The following is a 24,954-nucleotide window of genomic DNA, read 5'->3' as shown; positions in this document are numbered from 1 at the left end:
AACAAATTAAAAAATTGCCTACCTGACTTGCTACAATTTGGGTATTGTACTTCAGGAAGTTTGCAGGTTGGCAGTTGAAAGCAGAAGACTTGTTGCAGGTCACATATTTACTGTAAATAGAAACCTGTTACATGCTGCATGTTTGCCACCACCAGGGAGTTGTTTTTGGTTACAGAGAGGAGAGCAGGAGGCTGCTGCTGCTCCCCAGTTGCTGGCACATGGGTCAGTTTGGAAAGGTCTCATCTGAAGTAGTGATGAAACATAAATAGTTCCTGGTTGTCAGTTAGTGGCTAGGAAGTGGTGACAGCTCTTAATCAAGCCATTTACTTCTGAGATACAGGCACTTACATGATGTCTTTTTCCAGTTGTCTTAGATCAAGCTGGTATATGTGTATTATAAGGATCAGGTGATGGTCAGTACTGATCTCTGCAGCAGAAATCTGGCAGTTGTACTAACAGATTTCACAGGCATCCTCTCATGCGTTCAAATTTTAAAAAACAAAACAGACTTAAGAATGGGTTTTCAAATATCAACCCCAAGGTTTTTCCCCACTCTCATTCACTTAAATCCATTGGTACACTTGCTTCTTCAAAATATATTTCATGAACTCCAGAGAAGCAGTGCACAAATGGACAGTGGCCAAAAACCAGCAGCCGGAGAGCAGAGATGTGAGCCTGCAGGAAAGCAAAGCACGTCTGTGTCCCAGTGACACCCCCGCAGAAGACAGCCATGGCCTTGCAAACTGCACACACACATTCATGGACATTCATTTATTGTTTCCACAAAGAAACTTGAAGACATATTCCTCCTGGATACAGAAAAGTAGTTATTTTCAGAACACTTAGAGGAAGGCAGCAACTATAGATTATCAGTGGGGCTGTAAAAGCATTCTGTACCAGAAATTCCTGTGCTAGAAATACATAGTGCTTAAAGACTCCATCAGAATTGGACCCCAGACCTCTGTGTTTCGGCTGTCATTGTGTGCACAGGGGAGCACAGTTTACACATCAATGCTGAACGTTAGCCTTCATCTTTCCTCTGCAAAGTACATTGGAGGGCTTATTATCAACCCTATCAAGTGTGCATAAAGATTGCACTGCTTTCTACCACCAGCGTTCATCTCCAAACATCACCCAAGGATATCCCTGCTTAACCAAGAGCTTCAATGGCTCAGATTTTAGCCTGGCTGCAGGCAATGATGAAGTACATTTCCCAGTGCTGGAAGACAAAATTCCAAAACATGAGAGCAGAGAACCCAGGCTGTGCCCAGTGCCCAGGTTACACTCATTGCCACTGCTCTCCAAACAGCATTAGCAATACGTAAAAACTACATAATAACAATGCAATTAATTTAATACTCCCTAGAATTCTACCACTTGTCTTTAAATAGCACAGACATCAAACAAATCCCAACTATTACACACAAAAGCAGCTACACTACAAGTCACAGTAAAAACCACGTTAAAACACTCCAGCCTAGGAAGAAGCAACCCCTTATCTATATATCTAGGTAAATACACAATGTAATTTCCACTGAGTAGAAGCAAGTGTATGAAAACTGAGCAAACATTTCATCAGCCCTCAGTTTTCTGCTGACAGAGAACCAAGCATTTCTGAATGGCATATTTCAGTTATAAGAATTCCTTTACTCTCCACTGTTTCTTTGTCTTCAGCTACAGGCTTATTCGAGCAGGGGATGTGATTTGTGCATCTGTCAAGCAAAGGGGTGCATGTGTTTGTTGGCATCTGATTTAATACTGATTATTACATAAATATTACAGAATCATCAAATCAAAAATACAGTAAAACATTATAGATTAATAGATTAATAATTAACATTGTTATGCTGAATAGCACAAAAATTCCTAACATAAAATGTGCTTTTGAAATGCCAAGAAGAAATAGTTGCTACTTCAAGGAACACAAGCATTTTAGATTTTATTATTATTATTATTTTAGCAAATTGAAAACAGAAATGAGGAGTTTCCAAAGCAGTGCTCTGTTCCAAGCATCCCACTCTAAAAATCATAACCATCACACTGCTAACCAAGGTGACAAAGGCTTTAAACGTTCAATGTTTAATTTGAATGACAACTCAAGGAAGCAAATACTTATCGCAGTCATTGATTGGCAATATTAAAACCACTGCTAACCAGAAACATGAGGACTATATATTTTCAATTCACATTATTTCAGTACTTCAAGTTACAGCACTTAAGGAGCGAAAACATTGCGCTCACTTAGCAGAACTTTGCTCTAAATGCAATGACTATTACATCTGATGCTGATTGTAAGGACACAGCTGTTTGAAATACTGTCAGATAAGACTGTAACAAATCCATCGTTACAGGTTAATTCTGCCATAAAAGATCATAAATTTTATCTGTGAATCTTCATACAGAAAAAAACTACATGAGACTGAAGTCTGAGAAGACACAAAATAAGATGAGTGTGATCATCTCCATGAATCCTGAAATGGCAATGCTGCAGCAAGGTGTTATTTTCAAGATTTATCAGCAGTGGAAGGTCCCATAGCTCCAAGTGCCCCACAACACCCAGATGATCTGGAATCACGCATTTTCTTGAGGCTTCCATCCAGCAAACAACCAACATGAAGAAACAGTATGCCAGAATAGGTGGGGATCAGGGTTACCAGCAATTCGTCCAATATTTTGGCAAATGCAAAAAGGATTTAACACAGACTTTTCTCTTTAATAGTACTGACTGAATTAATCACACATATATGTTTCACCTTAGGACCACTGATCACCAATTACTCCGATTAACCTAGAAACTCAGTATCACAACTTCCATGCTCTTGGTTTACAGTTCTCTACTGTGGCAAGTTTTGCATACCAAAACCTAAAAGGAACAGAGCCACCTGGTTAATTGTGCACTAGCTCAACATCACCCATGACGTTATCTGTTCATGTCATTTGGCACTAGTATAAATAATAGAAGGCTTTTAGTACTTATCACTATTTCAAAATGGTAAACACAGAAAAACATCAAGCTACTTGAATGTGGGAATGCTACTTGACTGCTGGTATACAACACACATGGAGTGGAATTTACTGTACATCCTTACAACTTTTCATCAATTGAGCAGAAGGTACGGATCAACTTAGTGAGAAAACAACAGCAACAAAGCATTGCAGACAGCATTAACACCTAGGTAGCGTAGAAAACTGCTGTTTTAAACACTGAATGGAGCGCTCAGTCCTATGGAAGCTGATGTCAGATAGTGAAACCTGTTCTACTGTACTTTTAAAGTTATTTTTAAGGCCACTGAAAGAGCACAATACACTGCTTCAGATAGTAACTCCAGTGCCAGAGCAGGTCTTCTGAAGAAAAAAAAAATGTTACAGCAAAACATACAGAATTAGCTCACCACCTCCTTTCCCAGCAGCTAACAACAGCCACTCCAGGGGCACAACGGCTGCATTTCCAGAAAGCAGAGGCTAGAGTAAAAGCAAGCAGTAGTCAGAAACCCTGCCCGTGCCACAGGATCACTACCAGGCAAGCTGCTCCCTATCCTCCTGCACCAAAACATAGGGGAAGAGAACTGTGTTAGGTGTTAAACCCTGAATTATGACCCCAAAAACTACTATGTAGGAAATGCATTCCCACAAACTCACCATATATTTAAAAGTAACCATGTAAAACAAACAATTGCCTAAATGTTTATTATTATGGTTGATCAAATCAGAAGACATGCTGACATTTTCCATTAGGTATCCACTTTACCATAACATTTTAGAGGAGCATGAATGACACATTTATTCCACAGTAGCTTTGCCTTGCCAGCTGTCAAGTATTCTCAAGATGTTTTTGGGAAGATCCATGCCATCAAGGAGCACACCTTGCCACCTTCATGTACTTCACTACAGATGGGTAAGGCACGTTATTACTAATGTGGATGTTTCCATAGGATTGCTCGTTGTATCTTAAGGTTTAAAAGCATGAAACCACCTTTTGTTTTACTTTTCTATTTCACAATGAACTCGTCCCTCCCTTGAAAAAGCAGCACACTGGAATTTCAGCAGTTTCAGAGCACAATGTTTTACACACCAGCTCAGGACCACCAGCAAATTAAGAATTTTCACATGCACTTTGAAGAACAGTTGCTATATTTAGATTCTGAGCTTTCCGCACGCAACTGGCTGAAAATGGTGCTCTACTTCGCAAGACATGCAAATGCAGTTTTGAGGGGAAAAAAAAAGTCAGTCAGACATTTGCTAACAACAGCACGTACTGTTCCTGCCCAATGAACACCACACAAATTAAGGAGAGGAAATTTCAAATGCTGGCATGGAAATTAAGTTACCAAAAAGAAACACAACATGATAAAACAAATTGCAGGACAAATGCTGATCAGACAGAGATATTTGCAAAACAATGCAACCCTTCCGGAGGAGAGTAAGCAGCTGTGCACTAAAATCTTCCACACATAATAGAACAGCTTAGGGAAGGCTTTCAACTTCTTGCATTAGCCAAAAACACTGTAACATTCCATAAGGAGTTGCATACAGTCTTGTACCAATGTGAGCAGAAGGGAAATCCAAGACACATAAAACCACTGCAGGAGTGTGTTTCAGTCATCTCACACCCTGGTGTCACAGTTCAAGTCAGCTCTCGCCACCATTGTTTTCTCCTATGCAAAGTGTGTCTGCTTACAGTTGGATACACAGATTAGTACAGACACAAACAGATCAAGAACAGACAAGGGTAAAAACTCGATGGATGATCTTGTATCAGATACGACCAAGTGATCAACCAGACCTTTTTCATGCTGTCAATAAGATAGTCTCTTAAGCCACATAAATAGTCTGAGCATTTCAAGTTTATGCTGCAATTCTCCCAAAAATTCATATCTCAGAACTGCATGAGTCCATTATTGTAACTGATTATAGACACCAATGTCAGTGTAAGAAAAAAGGATTCAATGGCATCAAAATCATTCAAATGAAAATCAAGTAGGAAAACATTGCAGTGCACTTCAACCAAACCTCCAAACTGCCACAAATGACGCATAATATAAATACAGACAAGAGACAGCTGGCAGCTATAGTTGAACTAATTCTAGAAGTGCCAAATTTGTAAAAAATAAAAAGTATTTAAAAAATTAAATTTCTCCATTGAAAGCAAAGAACATCTAGTTTATTGCTTTTAGAGGTTCTTTACATGAGATATTGGCAAAGGCATATCAAACAAAGCTACCTGGCTGTTGAAGGCTTTTGATTAAATTCAGTTTTTTGAAAGAATAAAACCTTGAATGCAAATAGTCAACTTATTCCCACTGCTAGATGTTCTCACCAAAACAAACACTTACATTTTCCAAGAAGGGTCTCATTTCCAATGGGACACTGCTAGCTTACTTTCTTACAAGAAATCACTAACAGAACCCAAACCAACGATCTCACCAGAAAAAAAAAATATTGAAAACAGAGACCAACATTTTTAAGAGGCAACAGGCATTGTAAGTAGAACGACAGTCAGGAACAACACATGAAACACAGATGGAGATATGATGATCTGTGGTATATGTGTGGGGTTTTTTTATTAAAGCTTCCAGAAGATTCTGTGTGTGTGTTTGAGAAGTGGCAAAGGTGGGACAAGAAAAAAAGGAAACATAAAAGGAAAGAAAGATGCAAGAATGCATGAATTGAGGTAACAACTGCCAAAGCACGACAGAGACCTGAGAATCTTCAGAAATGTGGTGTGAAAACTGCTCAGAGGTCAAGTAAGTCACTTGAAAGTTGTGCTCATTTCTCAAAAGATTCTGGAGGGGAGGCATAGGGGAATCTGATAGATGAGATATTTGCTTTTGGTTTGAGGAGGGGAGGCTGTTTGGTTTTTTTGTTTTTCTTTACATGCACAGTGCAAGTTTGTATAAAGAAGTGGTAGCAGAGATGACAGAAGTTACTCTGCAGCAAAAGAAATACATTGACCTCTAAAGTAAACTAAGCATACAAAATGTAAGAATAGAAGGTGCATGTAAAACCAGCAGCAATATTATGTTTGGCTCTCCACTACTTCTGCAAGTTACTGTACAAATAATACATCACTGTTATAGAAATGGCACAGCCTCAGACACTTTCCACATTTTATTTACATTTTAAGACTAACTTTAATCTCAATCACATATCCATACATTTCCTTTGTTTCACTAAAACTTAAATGCATGGTTTATTAGAACAAAGACTGTAAACAAATATTTGCCATGTCCGATACATGTAACACACAGGAGCTGCTTAACAGAAATTAATCCCCCCATTTTATAAATACAGGTATCAAAACAATCCTGAACATACTTTGTGACACTACTAGTAGTCGGTACCCACACCCTTGCAAAATTAAACAAGATGAGCAACGGTATTCACTGTACCTGCTACTTTAAAACAAATTTTAACTGCAGCTCTTTTACTAAGCAAGATGGATAAAGCATGCCATTTATATTTTGCCTTCTCAAGAGATTATTTTCAGAAACATATATTATTCCACAGCAATCTGACACTTCCTGTCATGCTTTCATCTTGTAAAACCTGAATTCCAATTTTAGGCTATTCCAGGCTTATGCTTAAATGACAGTGCCTTGGTAAGAGAAAAAATAATTGTGCTGCCTTTTTCTCCCATAGTGCCTGAAAACATATTGGGCATACATATATTATATATATTCTTACAAATGTCCAGGTCATGTATACCAGCTGAAATTCTTTTAATGTGTGGGTGTTTGCATTGTGAGATTTAATCAAGACATTAACATGAGTAGAAGGTTGTTGTTTTAAGACAGAAGTTTGAGAATCAGCTAAAATTAATTGTTGTAAGTTTGTCCTTCTGGAGGTTGTGGAAGCTTCATATTTTCTTTGGACATCATTAGACGTCTTAGCTCTTGAAGTACAACTTTAATGCTATAAGAATTTTGCCATTTTGCTAACACTGGTATGCTCCGTGCATCCACCTGGAAAGAGAAGAGAGAGTTGTAAGTTATAATGAAATAATAATAAAAAAATCTATGTATGAATTACTGCTACTGACCTAATGGTTCTAAGAAAGAGTCAAAACATTCCCTGACAATTTCTCTATGGCATAAAGTCCCCACGTTCATAACACAGTTTTTAGGAAAATAAACATACACTTGCACACAGATACAGATTCTGCAATAACACCCATGCAGGTGGATGCCACCATCAGAACAAAAAGGATGGGGTGAGTGGAGAGGAAGTCAGCAAATAGTTCACTGCTAAACTGGAGCCATACCTTACAAAATTCAATTCTACCAATTTGTTTCAAATGACTCAAAAAAAATCATCTTCATTAATCCAATATATACATTGGGTTTTTAAAGAGCTGAGGAAAACACTGACACACAAGTGTTTGCAAATACCTCTCTTAAGGAATACTTCCCTCGCTTCAAGTATCAGTTTGTGATTATTCTGTACCGATGTTATGTGGTGCTTCTGATATACCAAGTATCAGTACATATGCTAAGAAATGGCCTGAAATACTTGATTCATGATGTTGAGCCATTTATTTGTTCTTTGCATTGTTCTTGCAGTAAATCATGTAATGGAGCTGTGAAGATTACTTACATGTAGACTTTCCCTATTCACTTATTAAACCAGTGAGATAACTTACACGATCACAACACAATAGAGAGGTTTCAATAGGTAAGCACAAGTCAACAAATGAAAGTCAGCCTGTAAACTGTTTTGGGAGCAGATACATCCTGACCCCTCAGGCCTGTACGGAGCATCCTAAGAAGATCTTAAGGAGCCCACAGCCGTGGATGGCAAAGGAGACCCAAGGGCAAGAATAGGGCAACTGCATAATACTGAATTCCATTGCCACAGTAACGCAGGAAGGTGATGAGGCTATAAACGTGCTGAAAAATCACTGATTTATGATTTAGGCTGTATAAAGCATCATGAAGCTTCTTTTCTCCTTCTCATTAGAAGGAAAAGCAAAAACAACAACAACAAAAACTTCACTGTCCTTAGAAAGAATTCTAGCAGAAACATTTTCTTTCTAGATTGTTCAAGTTGAGGCTATTTTCAGAACACCAGAAGATGAGACTAAACCTTTTTGTAAGAGGAAACTGATGCCAAAGCTTAACGGCATGCTGGCATATGTAGCAATAAGCACTCAAGAAAATTCTCCCTCTCACTAGGCACTTTTCCCCCATAGCAGTGCTACTGTGCATCAGCATTTCAGATGAGGCGTGAAATGTTTGTAGGCCTTCTTTGTGATGTGAAGTGATAGAGGGCAGGATCCTTGATCCAATTCACAGCTCAGCACTTCTCTTTGCACAAAGAACATTCTGCCTAGAGTCAGAGCTCCTTATATAGCCAACACAGCTGCAAAAGACCTCACATCATCAAACCACAGCATAAAAGGAAGTAAGATTAATACATAATTTATAAATGTTTGTAATAATTAAGAAAGGAGACGAAAAGGAAAGTTATCTTATGCATCTAGGTCATGGCAGTTTGAAGTAACCAATGAGCGTATGAGTTTACACAGGAAGGTTTTCAAAGTAACACTAGCTGTAGAATCCTAGAAAGGCTTGGGTTGGAAGGAACCTTAAAGATCACCTAGTTATAACCCATGTTAGGGTTAAAACTAGGTGATCTTTAACCCTAACCCCTGACATGGGCAGGGCTGCTTCCCACCAGATCACCAGTCAGACCATCAGGGTAATTCCTGAACTACTTCCTCTTCTTTTGACAGAGGTATTTGGTTTAGTGTGGTAGATAAAAGAAGCAATACCTCAGTAACAGATGAAATGAGTGCCAGATTGTATGTTCACTTTGCATTTTGTTGCAGATGATTAAGAAGTTATTTTTCCCTACACATGTACACACACACACTTATTACCACTTGCTAATACTTCTCTGCAGCTTACCTACTATCCTCTTCTACTCAGCAAAATAGAACAAAATATGAGTACTCCCCGATTGCCCTGGTCTATGCCCTTTGACAGACCTGTAATTTAAACAATTTCCATATTGGCCTGAAATACAACACCCTCAGTAGCTGAGGAGAAATCACACATCACTGATCTCCCTGAAAACCAGTTATCTCCCCAAGAAAAACTAAGGAAAAGTAGTAAAGGTAAATGAGGCCAAGGACCAGACAACAGCTGCAACAGAAGCTTTCCAGCCAGGAAATGCGCACTCTGGGGGCTCATGTGGTAATCAACAACTGGTGGCTTTAAAAGACAACCAGTAAGCCAATATGAGTAAGAAGAGAAAGACAGGTTTCGAAAGAGAAAACTTAGTATCTGTTCAGATAAAGACCAAGTTAGCAAAAAGTAGATGTAAAGACAGTTGTTCTGGGACTCCTCCAGTGAACATCTGCCTTCAACCTTGCAGTTCTGCTCCTAAACTGTCTTCCTTTTCTTTGATTCTCCACAACTTTACCTTTTTAGTCTACCTCAAGTTTGGACTCAGCCTCATTTACAGCACTTAGTGATTAGTCATCACTGATGTTCAAGCAATGCAGTTTTACATACACTAGCCTGGTGTATGTACTGGAATATGAGAAGGGATCACTCCGATGTAAGCTTCTTCAGCTCTTCTTTTTGGCTGGGAATTTGTAATAGTAAGCTCACAGACTGTAAACTCTGTTTTAAAGCTATGAATGCTTTCTGAGTAAAGACTGCTGCAACATAACATTTTGTTGCTGTTTGTCTCGAGTCTCTTTTTGCAAGTCACCGACTTTTTTGATGACATCTTATAGCAGTGAAGATTTTGGCTCAGGAATTGCACTGCAGAATGTATTTCCCATTTAGACAGTGTGCAGTAAATTCACTTTATGAAGAACAACGCTAAGATATTTGGAAGGCTGACACAAACTATGTAACATTCAAATCACATAAAAGCATCTAAGTAATATTGAAGGATGCATCTGTTATATATAAGAGGAAGAAATTTCTAGATGGCATAAAAGCTAATAGAGCTGAAAACTGCAATCTGAGGACTATTTTATTCTGGGGTACACAACTGTAAGTCTAACTTTAAAAAAAGGAGAAATTATGTACATTATTTCACTAAATTACTGGAATCAAACCAAAAAAATTTCCAGAATGCTGCAAAGTATTGGGTATTTATAATTTTCCCAGTAACTTTAGGAAACTTGAAGCAGAAGCAAACTGCTTAGCTTACAATAAACACACTCAAAGCAATAACTGGACAGCATTTGACGGAACTATAGTTGACACAGGCCCAAGTGAATTCATGAGTAACAAGGATTTCCAGCTGTAAGTTTTTGTGATGCAAATCCTGCAAGACAGACTGTTAAAAAACACTCTCAGAAACTCAAAAATTAGACATCTCCAAAAGACCATGGGAAAATAAATAGCATGCCAGAACGCAACCTGCATTTCATCAATACAGGAAACAGAATTTTCCAAAAAAAAAAAACAAAAAACCAACCACTCCATAGCATTAAGAGCAATAATTTAAATACAGTTTTACAACAATGACACCATTAGTACAGAAAAGTATTTTGTCCAGCCATATGTAAGTACTTGAACTAGCTTTTCTGAACTTAGTACCCCAGTCCTGTATGCAAACTCAGAAGCTCCACAGGCAAACTGAAAACGCAAAAAACCACATGCTATAACTTGCAAATAAGAAATGCAATTTCAAAGGGTGATTCAATGAACCTAAGTTAGGCCTTCTTATACAAAATACTTTTAAAGCAGCCCTCTCCTTTTCTACCATGTCCCTGAAGTTATGCTGCTGATGGAAGATTCACTTACAAGCAAAACTTCCTTCCCAAAACAAGCAAACAGGAAGTCAAAATATTCCAACTGTCAGTAAGAATAAACTTATAAGAATAAAGCAGTTTAAGACTAGCTTTCTTAGGCTAACATTAACTCCAGTACACATCCATCACTCCCCTCCACACCTTTCACACTTAAAAGAAATAATTACCCTTTAAGCTCATGCTGGGGTCTCTACCTTGAGCAGTAACTGGCATAATTATTTTGTATACTTTAGTGCTGCCAAAAATGTTTTGAGTATTACTATAATATTGTCATGGCAACACTTCTGGTGCTGTTTATCTTGGCTTTCTATTCTACAAGTCATCAATATTTTTCAAGACAGCTACAAGCAACATGATTACAAGATGGCCACGAGTGAACAAAGAGGCTGCAGAAATATGGATAGCAGAGCTTCTTTGAAGACAAAACACTGTCACTTTCAATCATTCAAAGTATGCAGCAAACCACTTATGATCTATTATCAGTGAGAATCAGTGAGAGAGCAGCTTCAGAGAGACAAGGAAATAAAATCGGAAGCAGAAACATGAACCGTTCCAAAGAAGCTGGAGGATGTTTTAGAAGAAAAAGAATCTGAGCTTGTGGCTCAGACAACAGAATAATACTTTCATCCATTAAACATACATACATTTATTCTGCTTTCCAGTATTTTGCAGCAAGCTGGAACATACATGCACAGAACTACTGCAAAGAGACCTCAATTCTGATCAGAATTGCTTTAGGATTTCTAAATAATATCTGGTTCTAAAAAAAAAAAACAAAAACCTTTCACTAATGTTTAAAAAGAAGCTTTAATGAAAAGCTGAACAGCTTTTAGAGTATGCATATACTATCATCCAGACTTACACTATAAACAAAAGTTTTTACTTAAACACCCTATTTTTGAAACACATGATTAGAAGATTGAAAATGAAAACCAAGATTTGTCTAGTTTTTTTTAATTTGGAACTTTAATTTTGGAACTATAAGAAAATACAAAGTTACCCTACTCTTAGGAAGAGGCCTTTGGGTCCACCTGGCTCAAACCCACCCTAGAGCAAAGTGCCCAGGTGGCATATGAAGATTTCCAAGGAAGAGACTGCACAGCCTCTGGGCAGTCTATGCCAGTGCTGTCACTCACACAGTGAAATGCTCCCTGATGTTTAGATAGAATCGCTTCTTATTCTTATCCTTTCCATTAGAAAAGAACCTCAGCACAAGTGAACTGCCTCTATGTCTTGTACACTCTTTGTGTATGACTTGTCTAGAAATGTGACATTTCTATCCACACAGAAAACACGACAGATAAGTGGCTTAACCTAAAATGAAAAAGTAGTTGGAGCAAAGCCAAACTCAGCTCTCCATCAGAATTCCAGTTCTGTGCTCTCAACTGTAAAATGTGCCCCCACTTTATCTGATACATCTGGCACAATTCTAGTGAGAACACTGGCAAAACAAGTTAAAACACAAGAAATCAAGTTAAAGGGTACATCAAAAAATCACATAACGAGTTTTAAATTCATTAGTGCTGCGAATTGTTTACATTAAAAGTACAACCTACTCCTACTGAAATCCATGAAACACGGACAGTTAAGCATCTGCACAGCAAATCCGTCATAAAGTACACTATCTGCTAGAACCATTGGGGTAAGAATAAAGTTTTGCTGCAAGCTTATAAATGAATTAGAATCAAGTTTTCCTGTAGTAACAACTGAATTTTATCAGTGCTTTTAAAACCACCAGCCAAACTTCTGGTCCCAATATTCAGCCAATTTCTCACCAGGCTGAGGGAGTTCAGACTTCTCCAACACAAGCTCCAAGCAGATGGGCTCAGTAAACACAAGCTTTCAGGCTCTGCAGGCCTGAAATTTTGCTTCTGGAAACAGGCAGCTATATTCTCAGGCATGCACAGATGAATTAATGACAACATACTTCTTCACTGATTCAGAATTATACATGTTACAAGGGGGAGGTATGAAAAGAATATTATAAACATACCAAAAGCTCTACTGCATTCCAGATTGGCAGCTTTGGCTGGTCACAACCTCTTAATAAATACAGATACTGAGATTATAAGCTACAGCTGGAATAAAGAGCAACAGCTGGTTTGTAGACAGCAATTTTAATAAGATCTTCAGATAGAGTTGAGTTGTTGACTATGCAGAAAGAAATTTCAAATCCCCTTTAAACTATTGCTGAGGTGTTAGTAACTGGCTTTGGGTGATCAGTACACTTTTAAGACTTACAACAGCTCAAACACACTGCTAAGAATGTGATTTATTGCAAATGGATCTTTAATATGAAAGTGGTTGCCATCTATATTGAAAGACTTTAAGACTGAAGCTTACTGGATATTTAGGTCCACTATAAAGAAAATACGCATTTAAACACATCAGTTCATTCCAAGGGAGTTACACCCACAATACTATTCAGGCAGAAACATTTCCATTTGTAATTAATGGAAATATCAGATAAAGTTTGGATACTAAAACAAACTTTACTAACTAAAGAAAGAATGGTCTTTAGTACAGCATTCCTGTTAGGTTAGAATCTGATGTCATTTTTATAAGAGCAATCCATGGAAACTATATGGCTTAAACATTTTTTTTCTATGCAAAATTAAAATTTTCAATTTTATTCCAGCAAAACAACAGTTTCAGTATTATAAATAATGCCTGTCTCACTGATAAGCCACTGAGAGCCACTAAAATAGTGTAAACACCTAAAGATTTAAACATGTGCAATACGCAACAAAAATTTCATTTAAACCAAGTACTTCATACTGTACAATTTTAATAGGAAAACGCCTTCCAACATGCATAATCTTCATCTGGGATATAAATAGTTTATAGTACAAATTAACAATATTGTTGATCTTACCATTTCAACTTACCATTCCATTGGAATTATTTATTCCATTCATATTAATTTTAGTTACAAATCTAACTGTAGGAGGTGCTTCTGGATATTTAGGTCCACACTCTACTTTCAGACTGTATATTCTGTTTTCATAGTTTGTCTAGAAAGCAAAAAGACAGACTAATGCATCTTGCTGAAAGCTGAATATTCAGAAAATAACAAAAAGCAAAGGCAAGAGGAATAAAGACAAAGAAATCCGAAATAATTAAATTTATTATTATTATGTACTCATTGATAGTATTGGATTACTAACTGATCTCCCACTGTTTTGGTTACGTTGATTAGCTGATGAATTTCTATAAATTATACTATTTATTGACAGTACCATACAAAAGCTTTTAACAGAATAATTTTTTTTTTAATTCACATTTACTCCATTTGTATTGCCAAAGCACTTTTGGCACAGCAGGGAGCTGAGGGAAGAGAAAACAAAAAGGGAATAGGGAAAGATAAAGGTGAGAAAACAAAACAAAAAAGAAGATGAAAATAGTATGCATAAAAAAACATACTCTAGAAGTAAGTAGCACTCCAGAAAATATCTAAGACTCCCATTGCTGAGAATTTTTAAGCAAGTAAATACTACAGAGAGGAATAAAATCAAGAAATGGCCATTTAAAGCTTGGTTTACCAAAGCACTTATTAATTTCAGGCAGTGCAATTAGGTGACAGCATCTTTGCAGAAGACACCTCTCCAAAATGACTGTGGAAGAGTTTGTTAACAGTTCATTCATATTGTTTCTATGTATATCTTGAGAAAATCCAATCAGAAATAAATACAATTCTAACTTGTTTTTTCTTGTCAAGTAGGACATGCATGATAAAAAGCATCAGCATCTCTACTGGTCACTGATGCACATGCCTGCACTCCAAAAGGAATATAAACCCAGCTCCTACAAAACGCCTATTGCTAATGTGAACCTGCAGCAAAAAGATGCTTCCAAACTTTCAAAAAGTACCATCTGCAAGCTGTTCTGCATCAGTCAGCTGTCACTCACTTCAAGTAGAAGAATCAACTTCAATGTCAAATTGTCAAAAGTTCACTCTGTGTCCAAGTAAACGGCAGCATTGAAATCATGCCACTGAAGGATCCTAACTGTGCCTTGTAATTTCAAGAAGCTACAGATAGACCAATAACTGGATCAGAAAGAAACAAAAGAAAGCAGGATACCTTTCTATTAAAAAAAAAAAAAAGATTTTCTTCTATTACTGCCCGCTACAAGCAGGACATCCAAAAAAACTAATCTTGTCCTGCTACAGATAATATATGTGCTACCACATTTCAGAGAAGAATGCTGTAAGCTATAGTGGAAATAGGCCAAAATGTACATCCACTGCTCACAACTCTGAAAATTCCTGAGAATGGCACTCATTCACATTCCCTTATTCCAATCCAGGCAGCTTCTCAATTTTGCTGTGCTTTTCCAATTGACACTTAACTGTAAGTTAAAAGTCCATGACCAGCTCCCCAGAAGTCTCAAAAGCATTTTTCCACGGTCAGAAAAATGTTTCCTTTCATTCAAAACAAATTTCTCCTTCCCCTTCCTTGTCGGTTCACCTTGCAAATCAAGCAAGAAAACACTGATAAGCAACTCCTTGCACAGCTCCAGTGATTGGTATATGAAGAACTTCATGCTGTGGGAAGTATTAGCAACTTCCCCCGTGCTCAACCAAGCTGCACACTGTCTACCTAACTCAACCAATTCCAAAAACACCCATCTTTTACAAACCCCAAAACTGGATGTGCAGTTGTTTTTATTGAGGTACCATCCTGGTTTGAGAGCTGGTGGCTTTTACTATCCACGGTCTCCACATACTGAAATTCTTTCTACTCTAAGCAAGATTGCAAGTCTCTAACATGGTCCAGAATATTACTTGCTTGCACTCTCTTACATAAAAAGTCAAAAAGAAAAAAAATAAACAATTTAATTTGACTAGAATTTAAGCTGCATCCCAGTGGTTTGTTCTGTTTTTAGTAAAAGCCTTTAGCCTCCTCCATAATAACCACTTCCTTCAAAGGTGCGTTAAGAATCTGCTTTAGGTGAAACCAGAAACCAGCCGGACAGTTCTGGAAACTATTACAAATTTTCTTCTGAACAGATTTGAATACTGTGACTCCACAAAACCTAGTATCCAGGCATACCCGTGTTATGTTTGTATTTTAAATTGGTCCTGTCTCAAATGTATCTAAGTCTCAGGAGCTCCATACAATTATGCAGATATTCTAAACAGACTGCTGCATGTTACAGCTAATTGACTTCCAAAAGGAGCTTGAATTACATTGAATGTAACTCTGGAACTCATTATCTCCACTGAGGTCAAATTCTGATCTCAGTTCTTGTCTTGGATAAGTCAATAAGCCCTCCAGCACCAAAGAAGGCACAAGACAGTATACTCATGTTAGCAGTGAAAGATGTGCTAATTTAGAGCTACTGGAAGTAAACTCATTTAAAGACTTAAACAGTTTTGTATCATATTAACTCATTAGAAAGCTTGCACAAAAGTTACATGTTAGGTGAAGATGTGTCCATTCATATTGGGTAAGGCTGATTCTCAGACATGAGGGATGATTACATCTCTTGCAGGCTTTCAGCACGGATGATATTTCATAGAAGTTAAAAGATCAGAAGGATTTGATTTTTTTTCCTATTATTATTTATATACTTTATCCTATTAGCAGTAACTAACACCAATTCAAGAAGACTGCATAAATCGCAATACTAAAAGACCATCTGATAAATCTCTGCTACAGAACTGAAATAATTGGGCATATACATTAAACAGTGGAAAGAAATTTACCCCGTTTACTGCACTGTCACTGTACATTTATGGGCAGTAGCGATGGAAATACAGACTAAGTATATTTCTAACTCAGTAGAAAGTGTAAAAACACAACTGGCTTAAACAGTTGCAGAAACATGTACTAGACTGGAGGCTAGACTGAAAACACTAACGTGCCAGAAAGTGATGACCTTTAATGTGAACATACAGTATTTCAGAACGACAACATTAATTGAATTTTACACCATCTTTTAACTAATTCCCTTACAATGCAGGGAGTAACCTTTTTCAGTTGGCATTTTGTAGTGCTTGCAAAATTTTATTGTCACGCTTACCCTTGGTGGCCCAATAATCATGCCTGTCCACCTGGTGAGTGTCATATCTTCATCATCTTCAAGGCCCCAGCTTACTGTACCATCACCTACTCCTTTCTGCCCTTCTTCAAGTTCTTCCAACAAGCGAAAATTACGAGGTACTTTAACTACAGAAAAAATGGAAGAATGTAATTAATACTGGTCGCATCAACAAAAAGATAAATGACTTCACTGCTTATATATGGCATGCACTGGCAATCAGTGTATTTTCAAAGCATAAAGAATATTTCCTGTCTGAATTTATTTAGCACTTAAGTTTTTCTGAAGCAAGTAACCACTACTCTAGAAGCCAGTAACTTTTAAATGTTAGCAAGACAAACTATATAAGAGAAAATAGATTTCTGCTCAGTTTGCCTTGGCTTAATTCAGATTCTCCTATTTCTCTAGTACAGTACTGTTTAGAGCCAAAGCGTTTCAAAATCAATTATTTGTCGGTCAGGTTCTACTCAAGTGCAATTCAAATTAAATCAATATTGCAAATTCTTCGCAAAAATAATTAAAGAACGCAACACTTAATACAAATGACATTAAAATATGTAAACTGTAAAATAAAGACTGAAACATTTTCAAATTATTTGATTAAAAAAAATAATAATCAATGAAACAGATACTGAAAAGCTAGAAATCAAGTTCCATTTAACCCAGTGATTATTATTCCCAACTAACAGAGGAAAAAGAATAAGAAGCATAAAAACACTGATTAAGTTGCTGAAGAGAGTTAATGATGTATTGACAGCAAAAAATAAAAATGTACTATCTCTACAGAAAGCCAAGTAATATTCACTTAGCTGAACTATAATTACTGGATTTTAAAGACGATAACTGGGGACAGACAGATATTGATAGATATTAAATGAGTGGAATTGCTTTACATCTCAAAGTAAAATTATATTTCAGTATGACAGTAGGGAACAAGGAATGTTAGTGCTTGCACATGCCCTCACAGTATACTTTTATTTTCAAATGCACAGTGATGAGATTGCAATTATTACAACTTCAGTTTTCTTTCAATAAATATTAATAACCTTATTTTTACCTATAGCTTATAGATTTTCTAATAGCTACTTTAGCTATAGTGTTTCCAATGTTTTTCGTTTTTTGTTTTGCTTTTTTCCCACTGGAGCACCTGTTTTGTACCTGTTTTTTTCACTAGAGAACCTGTTTTGCCATCCAGAGGGACCCCAACAAACTCGAAAGGTGGGCCCATGTGAACCTAATGAGGTTCAACATTGCAAAGTGCAAGGTTTTGCCCTTGAGCTGGAGGAATCCCAGGCATATACACAGACTGGAAGGAGCAGTTCTTGATAGTAGCCCTGCAGAGAAGGACCTAGGGGTCCTGATGGATGAAAAACTGAACGTGAGCCAGCAGTGTGCTCTTGCAGCTCGGAAAGCAAATGGTATCCTGGGCTCCATCTGAAGAGGGGTGGCCAGCAGGGACAGGGAAGTGACTGTCCCTTTCTACTCTGTCCTCGTGAGGGCCCATCTGGAGTACTGTGTCCAGGTCTGGGACCCCCAAAGCAGGAAAGATGTGGAGCTGTTGGAGAGGGTCCAGAGGAGGGCCACAAAGTTGATCAGGGGGCTGGAGCACCTCCCCTACGAAGACAGGCTGAGGAAGCTGGGCTTGTTCAGCTTGGAGAAGAGAAGGCCACGAGGTGACTTCATTGCAGCCTTCCAGTATTTAAAATGGGATTATAAACAGGAGGGGAATCAATTTTTACAAGGGTAGACAGTCACAGGACAAGAGGAAATGGTTTTAAATTGAAGGAGGGAAGGTTTAGATTGGATCAAGGGGAAGTTCTTTATAGAAAGAGTGGTGAAGTGCTGGAACAGGCTGCCCAGAGAGGTTGTGAATGCCCCATTCCTGGAGGTATTCAAGGCCAGGTTGGATGGGGTCCTGAGCAGCCTGGTCTAGTACTACACCTGGAGGTTGGTGGGCCTGCCTGTGACAGGGGGGTTGGAACTTGGAAGGGATCCCAAGGATCATCAACTCAAGGCATTCTATGATTCCACTTGAAAAAATAAGATACATTATAGAACTAACAAAAACTGAGTGTACACAAAGTTCTTAACAAGTATATACTATATAGCTTGAAAAAGATGAAAGTGAAAGAAAACTGGTTTTCATATGCTGTTTAGTCACTGAGATTTCAGGTTTGACACTACCCTACTCTGCATCACCAATGGTCTGTCCAAAAAATTAAGACCAAAATGTATATGTTATTTAATTAATACCTACATAGAACAGCAGAGATAAGCACATCGTTCAGCAACTATCTAAATAGCTTCCCTTGCATAACTATGGTTCCTCTTAAATTGTGCTTAGAAAATGTTCTAGACATTTTTCATCGAAACGGGCTAGCAAGCATCTCCTAAAAGTTATACAAATATCCAATTTCTCCACATTGCCAGGAAAAGGCATAAGGTGTAGTATAAGGACAGCATAAGGAAATTAAGTCGCTCATGTATGGCCTCACTTTCCTTCTGTCTTTGATATTACTGCTCCTGTAAGCTACATAATGAGCTATTTTAGGTTGTTAACTGAGCATAAAATTATACATTTTGGTTAGTTTCCTGAAAGCTTGACAAAATGACCCAGCTCACAAGGATCTCAGTTAAGCAGCAGCAAACATTCAGATGTAGAACTACACTGTAATGCGGCTCAGCTACTCTGGAAACTTATTTTCCCAGGTAAGACAGCACATACAATTACCTGAAAGTATTAGCACAATAGGAATCAAGGAGCAGATAATTTCTCTGTTCTTCAGTAGAGATCCTTTTAAAAAGCTCATCTGAAATTCATATGTTCATTCCTTTGGTCCCATCTTGACCTGACAAACTTACAACAGATCAATGTCTTGCAGCATATGACTTCCATGGCCAACCTGGAACAGGCTCTGAGCAACCTGATCTGCAGGTGTTCCCATTCATTTGCAGGGGAGTAGGACCAGATGACCTTTAAAGATCCATTCCAACTCTCAAGAATTGCATGACTCTATGAATGAAGAGTTTTTGATGGGCACACAGAGCCTCACAAAGCAAAGCCTAGTGCCACACACCCTTTTTCCCCAAACAAAACTGTATACTTGATTTATCTTACACTTCTTCAATCTTTATCATAGAATCATAGAACGGCCTGGGTTGAAAAGGACCACAATGACCATCTAGTTTCAACCCCCCTGCTATGTGCAGGGTTGCCAACCACCAGACCAGGCTGCCCAGAGCCACATCCAGCCTGGCCTTGAATGCCTCCAGGGATGGGGCATCCACAACCTCCTTGGGCAACCTGTTCCAATGCGTCACTACCCTCTGTGTGTAAAGCTTCCTCCTAATATCTAAACTAAACCTCCCGTCTCATTTTATGACCATTCCCCCTTGTCCTATCACTATCCACCCTCGTAAACAGCCGTTCCCCTTTATCACTATACTTCTTACAATCATCATCATATGCTTCTCCAGTGCCTTAAATCCATTTCTCAGAAGCCCCACCCTGATCACAAAACTCCTGAGTTGCAGATTATCTCTGGAAGAAGAGCATATAATTAACCAAATGGGCCTTAATATTTTTTCTGCTCACCTGCTGTTGCCTTCCCATGCAGCTGAGCTCAGCTGCTCACTGCCAGCAGAGGTCCCCCCTCCCACTCTTGCACTGATTGGACTCCTCAATTAGCTGCACTGGCACACTCATTTAGCAAAAAGCTATTCTTCCTGTAATAAAACCAAATCCACCCAGTTAATCAACTGAATTGACTCAGGAAGGAAAATAACAGGTGCCTTCCTTTGCAAAGCCATGGGTGCAGGGATGAGCAGACTGGCAAATCGAGCTTCACATACAAGACCACAGGAAATGACAGGTTTCTAGAAAACCCCTTGGGACTGTCGTGTTTATTGCATCTTTTTCTCCACTCAGTCATCTGTGCTCACTGGTTCTCCCCACTACCCACAGCAAGTGACAGGCTCCCCACACCAACCTCCCATCAGTGCTACAAGCAGGCAGCAAACACTGCTCTGCAGTTAAATAAGTAAATAATAAATGTACAAAAACTGAGATTGCAAATTATTTAAAAACCTCCTAGAAAAAGATGTTACAAGTTAATTGAAACAAGAGCAAAGATTTGCTTCCTTTCAAAATGTTATTCAATTCTACAGCATTTGAGTTGGAGATACAAGAAATGATTTTTTACATGAAATACTGGATTTGTTTTAGAAAGAACACTTCTGTATTTAAGGTACCTGGTTCACATCCACAGACAAATTTTATTCCTTTATATCATTTATATCATAGGAAGTGCAGAAAATCTTTTTTCTTATGCAATCTCGTATTTAAGAATCGGAAAACAACCCCTTGCCCACATTTCCAAAGAAATGCTCTGATTCATCAATTGATACCAGAGAGGCAGAGCTGGGCAATAACCCAATCATGAATGTTTAATGGCTAGGGGCAGCACAGCTATTCGTATCTGAAAACACAGCTGGCTTAATCACGATTACAAATGAAACAAAAGCAACCTCCCCCACCTGCTTTCCAGTTCATCTTCAAAGCTTAACTCGCTGCAGATTTTACTGACAAGTACATCCTGACCCTCCAAAACTGTACACATGAACTGTCAAGCTGCATTTACCAAGTTTCCACAGAGCTGAAGGAAACACTTAACTTAAAAACAAACAAACAAAACACACAAACGCTCAATAACACTCATGGTCATACATACCAATAGTTTAATCACAAAACTGGACTACAGTAGCTGATGCCTATTGGAAATCCGTGGAACTAACAATGAAGTTAAGTACCTTAGAACAATGAGAAAAGAACAAGAAGCAGAACTAGTAAAGACAAGGACTGCCACAAAAGTAATGCCTCCGATTTTATGATGTTGGCAGTACAACAGTAGAGGTTGAACCTTCCTGCCAATATCCCATTACATTTTGTTGCGATGTGACAGATGGCAGCAGAGGAGTAGTCTGATAGAGTGGAGTCTGATGGAAATGCGTACAGAGCAAAAGTATGGAACTGAATTCCTCCATGAGGAAAAAATGGCACCTACTGACACTCATCAACACTTGCTGAATGTTTATGGAGACCAAACAGTGGATGTTGGCACAGTGATGTGGTGGGTGGTGCATTTCAGCAGTGGTGACAATGATGTGAAAGACAAGCCATGTTCCAGACAGACATGAAGATTTTTTATGAGCATGGCATGCAGGCTCCTGTTTATAAAGAATGAAAATGCACAGCTAATGCAGGTGACCGCACTGAAAAATAGTGTTTTGTAGCTGAGAATTTGCTCGGTCAAACAGTGTTATTGAGCACTTTGCATGTGTTGTAGTTTCCATGGAAATAAATAGGAGGAATTACTTTTGGAGTGACCGGCATAAATATTAAGGAAAGTCTACTTTCATACATGAGTTACTTTTGTAATTGGTGAAAGAAAGAAACAAAGGACAAATTAGGGAAAAAAACAAACAAACTTGCATTTATGCTCCAACCAAAAGCTAAACAATCTGGAAAAAAAAAGTCAGAAAAAAGAAAAGGAATCCTCAGCACCCTTTAGCAGGACCAGTAACTTTTACTCCTGCAATAAAAGAGGAAAGGCTGGAAAAACGTGTTGCTGCTACTATGTCAAGACACAGTTTCACAGCTGCTAATGCCAGATCACCTACTGGTGTAGATTAATAAGCATTAAAAAAAGACACGAAACTGCACTTCAGTCAAGTTTGACAGCACTGGTTACATGACTGGTTACATTAAATCACATTTTTTAATAACTCATGCTGACAGACTCCTTCTGTGGCCATATAAATCAGTTTAAATGTAAGTGGGCTGTGTTGATACAACCATGTCCATAGAAACATATTTTTAATTGCTTTAAAAATGCATTTAAGCTGCTTTAATTGAGCATTTTGTTTTAAAACCGTGAAATATGAAATCCTTCAGCGCTTCCTGTGAAATTTCAATTATATTGCTTAATTCCTTGGATTCTTACAAGAGTAAGTATTTTCTGGATGTCACTGAGCAGCTGTCTGTTATTTGCCTCTATCTGCAGCTGAAGGTAAATTATGCATCTCTACTGTCTCACACCAAAGAGAAGTGATTTTAAAAACTGAAGACAACACACCCTAGATTAAGGAACTAACTTAACAAAACAGAATGCACAAAACTGAAAAATAAAACCCAGAATATGCAATTGCACCTGGGAGCCCAAATTCCCTGCACATTTCTTGGGACCAGCTGTGCAACAGACAGGAGGGTGATGATGTGCACTCCCCTCTTCTCCTTGGCCCCATAGAGTGGAACCATGAGCTTAATTTTTTATAGGCTGACACAGAGCCTTATGTGTGAGATTGTCTATTACACTGAAAATCAGTAATTATACATTAGCACAGCCAGGATACTGTTTGGGATGTTATTCTTTTCAAATGATGCAGCCACGTCAGGAAAACTGCAGCATAAACGATTTTGAATGTATGGGTTATCTTCAGCCCACTGACTTCCAGCTAACAAAAATTACAGAACATGTAGAACTTAGTAATAAAAAAATAAAAATAAAAAAAAACACTCAAATTCCATTTAACAGCTTCGGGACGGCAAAAAAATAGTTATTTGACATCCCAGGAGACGGGATAGATGTCAGCTTTGCAAATCTTAACCTGTATTATAATTTCTCCTGAGGCACAGAGAAAAAATAAGAAATTATGAAGAGAAACACAGAGAAAACAACAGGTACCTTTCATGTACCTTTCAACCTGAGTGATTCATAAGAAGTCTTACTCAGAAGAGAACACAGATGAAAGCTGAAATATCGTACTGAAAAAAAAATTAAGTTAAAAAGAATTGCAACAACCAAACCGTTGGGTTGCAAGGGTTTGGCCCTGAAATGGGTGATGTACAAATAAGAAAAGAGGGGAAAGAAGCCTGTGTGTATGTGAAGTGCTAACCTTCTACTCTGGCTGTAAAACACAGCCTTGTGCAAACAAATTTTGTAGGACATACTCTTCTCTGGAAAAAAAAAAAAAATTAAAAAAACCAACATGATCTATATTCTTGTTTGCCTGTTATCACACTCTTGTGCGAAGTAAAATATTCAGTGGATACACAGGGAAAAGTGGCTGACTTGCTACTAGGAATCTAATATCAAGAAGTATTTCCAAGCTTAAGTTAATTACATTGTAATTATTATCAGAAGTCAATCACAGTAATCTGGCTCCAAAACCCAAAAGTATAAGATGCATATTAATTAAGGTAGGCACTGCTACCACTCTCAGTGGAACTCAGCAATTCCATAGTGAACTTTTTTTTTTTTTTTAATTAGGAATATAACTACACATGTAACAGAAGCTCTGATTCCAACAGCCAGGTAACGAACACGATTATTGCTCAAAGCAAATATCCAACCTCGATGAAAAGCAGTACTTTGCTTTCCAGTAGCTATGACAGCCTTCAGTTGCTGCTCTGGAACTGTCTGGGAACTAACACAACCAACTCAAAATCCCATATACCAACACTGTACATAAAGAGGCATTTACCATATGCTATTTTTCTCTGTTTTCCTTTCGCTCGTGTATCTCCAACAAAATTCATGCAACAGAACATCCTGCATTAACAGTTCTGAGTTTAAATGGTGAAATGAAAGCATTTAGCAACAGCATGGACAATACAGATTGATCAGGATGGTGAATAAGCTACTAAGTCATTTTGGCACGTATGCGTGAAGTATATTTTCCACAACGAGAATCCAGCCATCACTGATTTTATCATATAAAAGCAAACAGCTGCCTTCCTGTCAATGACATGACAAAAGGAATTATTGAAGTCACAGTATAAACAACAGCAACAACAATAATCAACAGAAAACAGAGAGCTATTAAGCACTCCATGCCTCCAAAATGAGTCACAGGTAACCCCTCAAAACAGCAGCAGTCCTGACTGCTTCTTCTCCACCTTGCTAAAGTCTCAAGGATGCACTGTAACAGACCAATTTATCAGCATCTCATCACCACTGTCTGCAAGGGGCTAAGCTATAAATGACAGGCACTCAGATCTGCCACTCATCAAGACTAATACAGCTAAGATTACCCATGGAAAGCATTTAGAAACATGCAGACTTAAAGCAGCAAAC

At 38.0% G+C, this 24,954-nt stretch overlaps 1 protein-coding gene across 3 annotated transcripts in view; it reads right to left on the bottom strand.

Moving 5' to 3' along the window:
- Nucleotides 1-6,093: 6,093 nt before the first annotated feature.
- Nucleotides 6,094-24,954, bottom strand: part of UBE2V2 (ubiquitin conjugating enzyme E2 V2) — a 29,384-nt gene continuing 10,523 nt past the window's right edge. For 2 of the 3 annotated variants that reach the window (XM_031612762.2, XM_031612764.2), the window contains exons 2-4: nt 16,802-16,947; nt 13,663-13,788; nt 6,094-6,962 (exon numbers count right to left, since the gene is read on the bottom strand). In XM_031612762.2, coding sequence (XP_031468622.1) covers nt 6,816-6,962; nt 13,663-13,788; nt 16,802-16,947 — 419 coding nt within the window. In that variant the 3' untranslated portion in view covers nt 6,094-6,815. Of the gene's footprint in view, nt 6,963-13,662; nt 13,789-16,801; nt 16,948-20,414; nt 20,546-24,954 lie in introns of all 3 variants that reach the window. The other variant, XM_031612763.2, reaches the window with a different exon arrangement.

This window comes from Phasianus colchicus, chromosome 3, assembly GCF_987193195.1.
Source record: "Phasianus colchicus chromosome 3, bPhaCol1.hap1.1, whole genome shotgun sequence".
Classification (NCBI taxonomy): domain Eukaryota; kingdom Metazoa; phylum Chordata; class Aves; order Galliformes; family Phasianidae; genus Phasianus; species Phasianus colchicus.
This window is presented reverse-complemented; position numbering and strand designations above follow the sequence as displayed.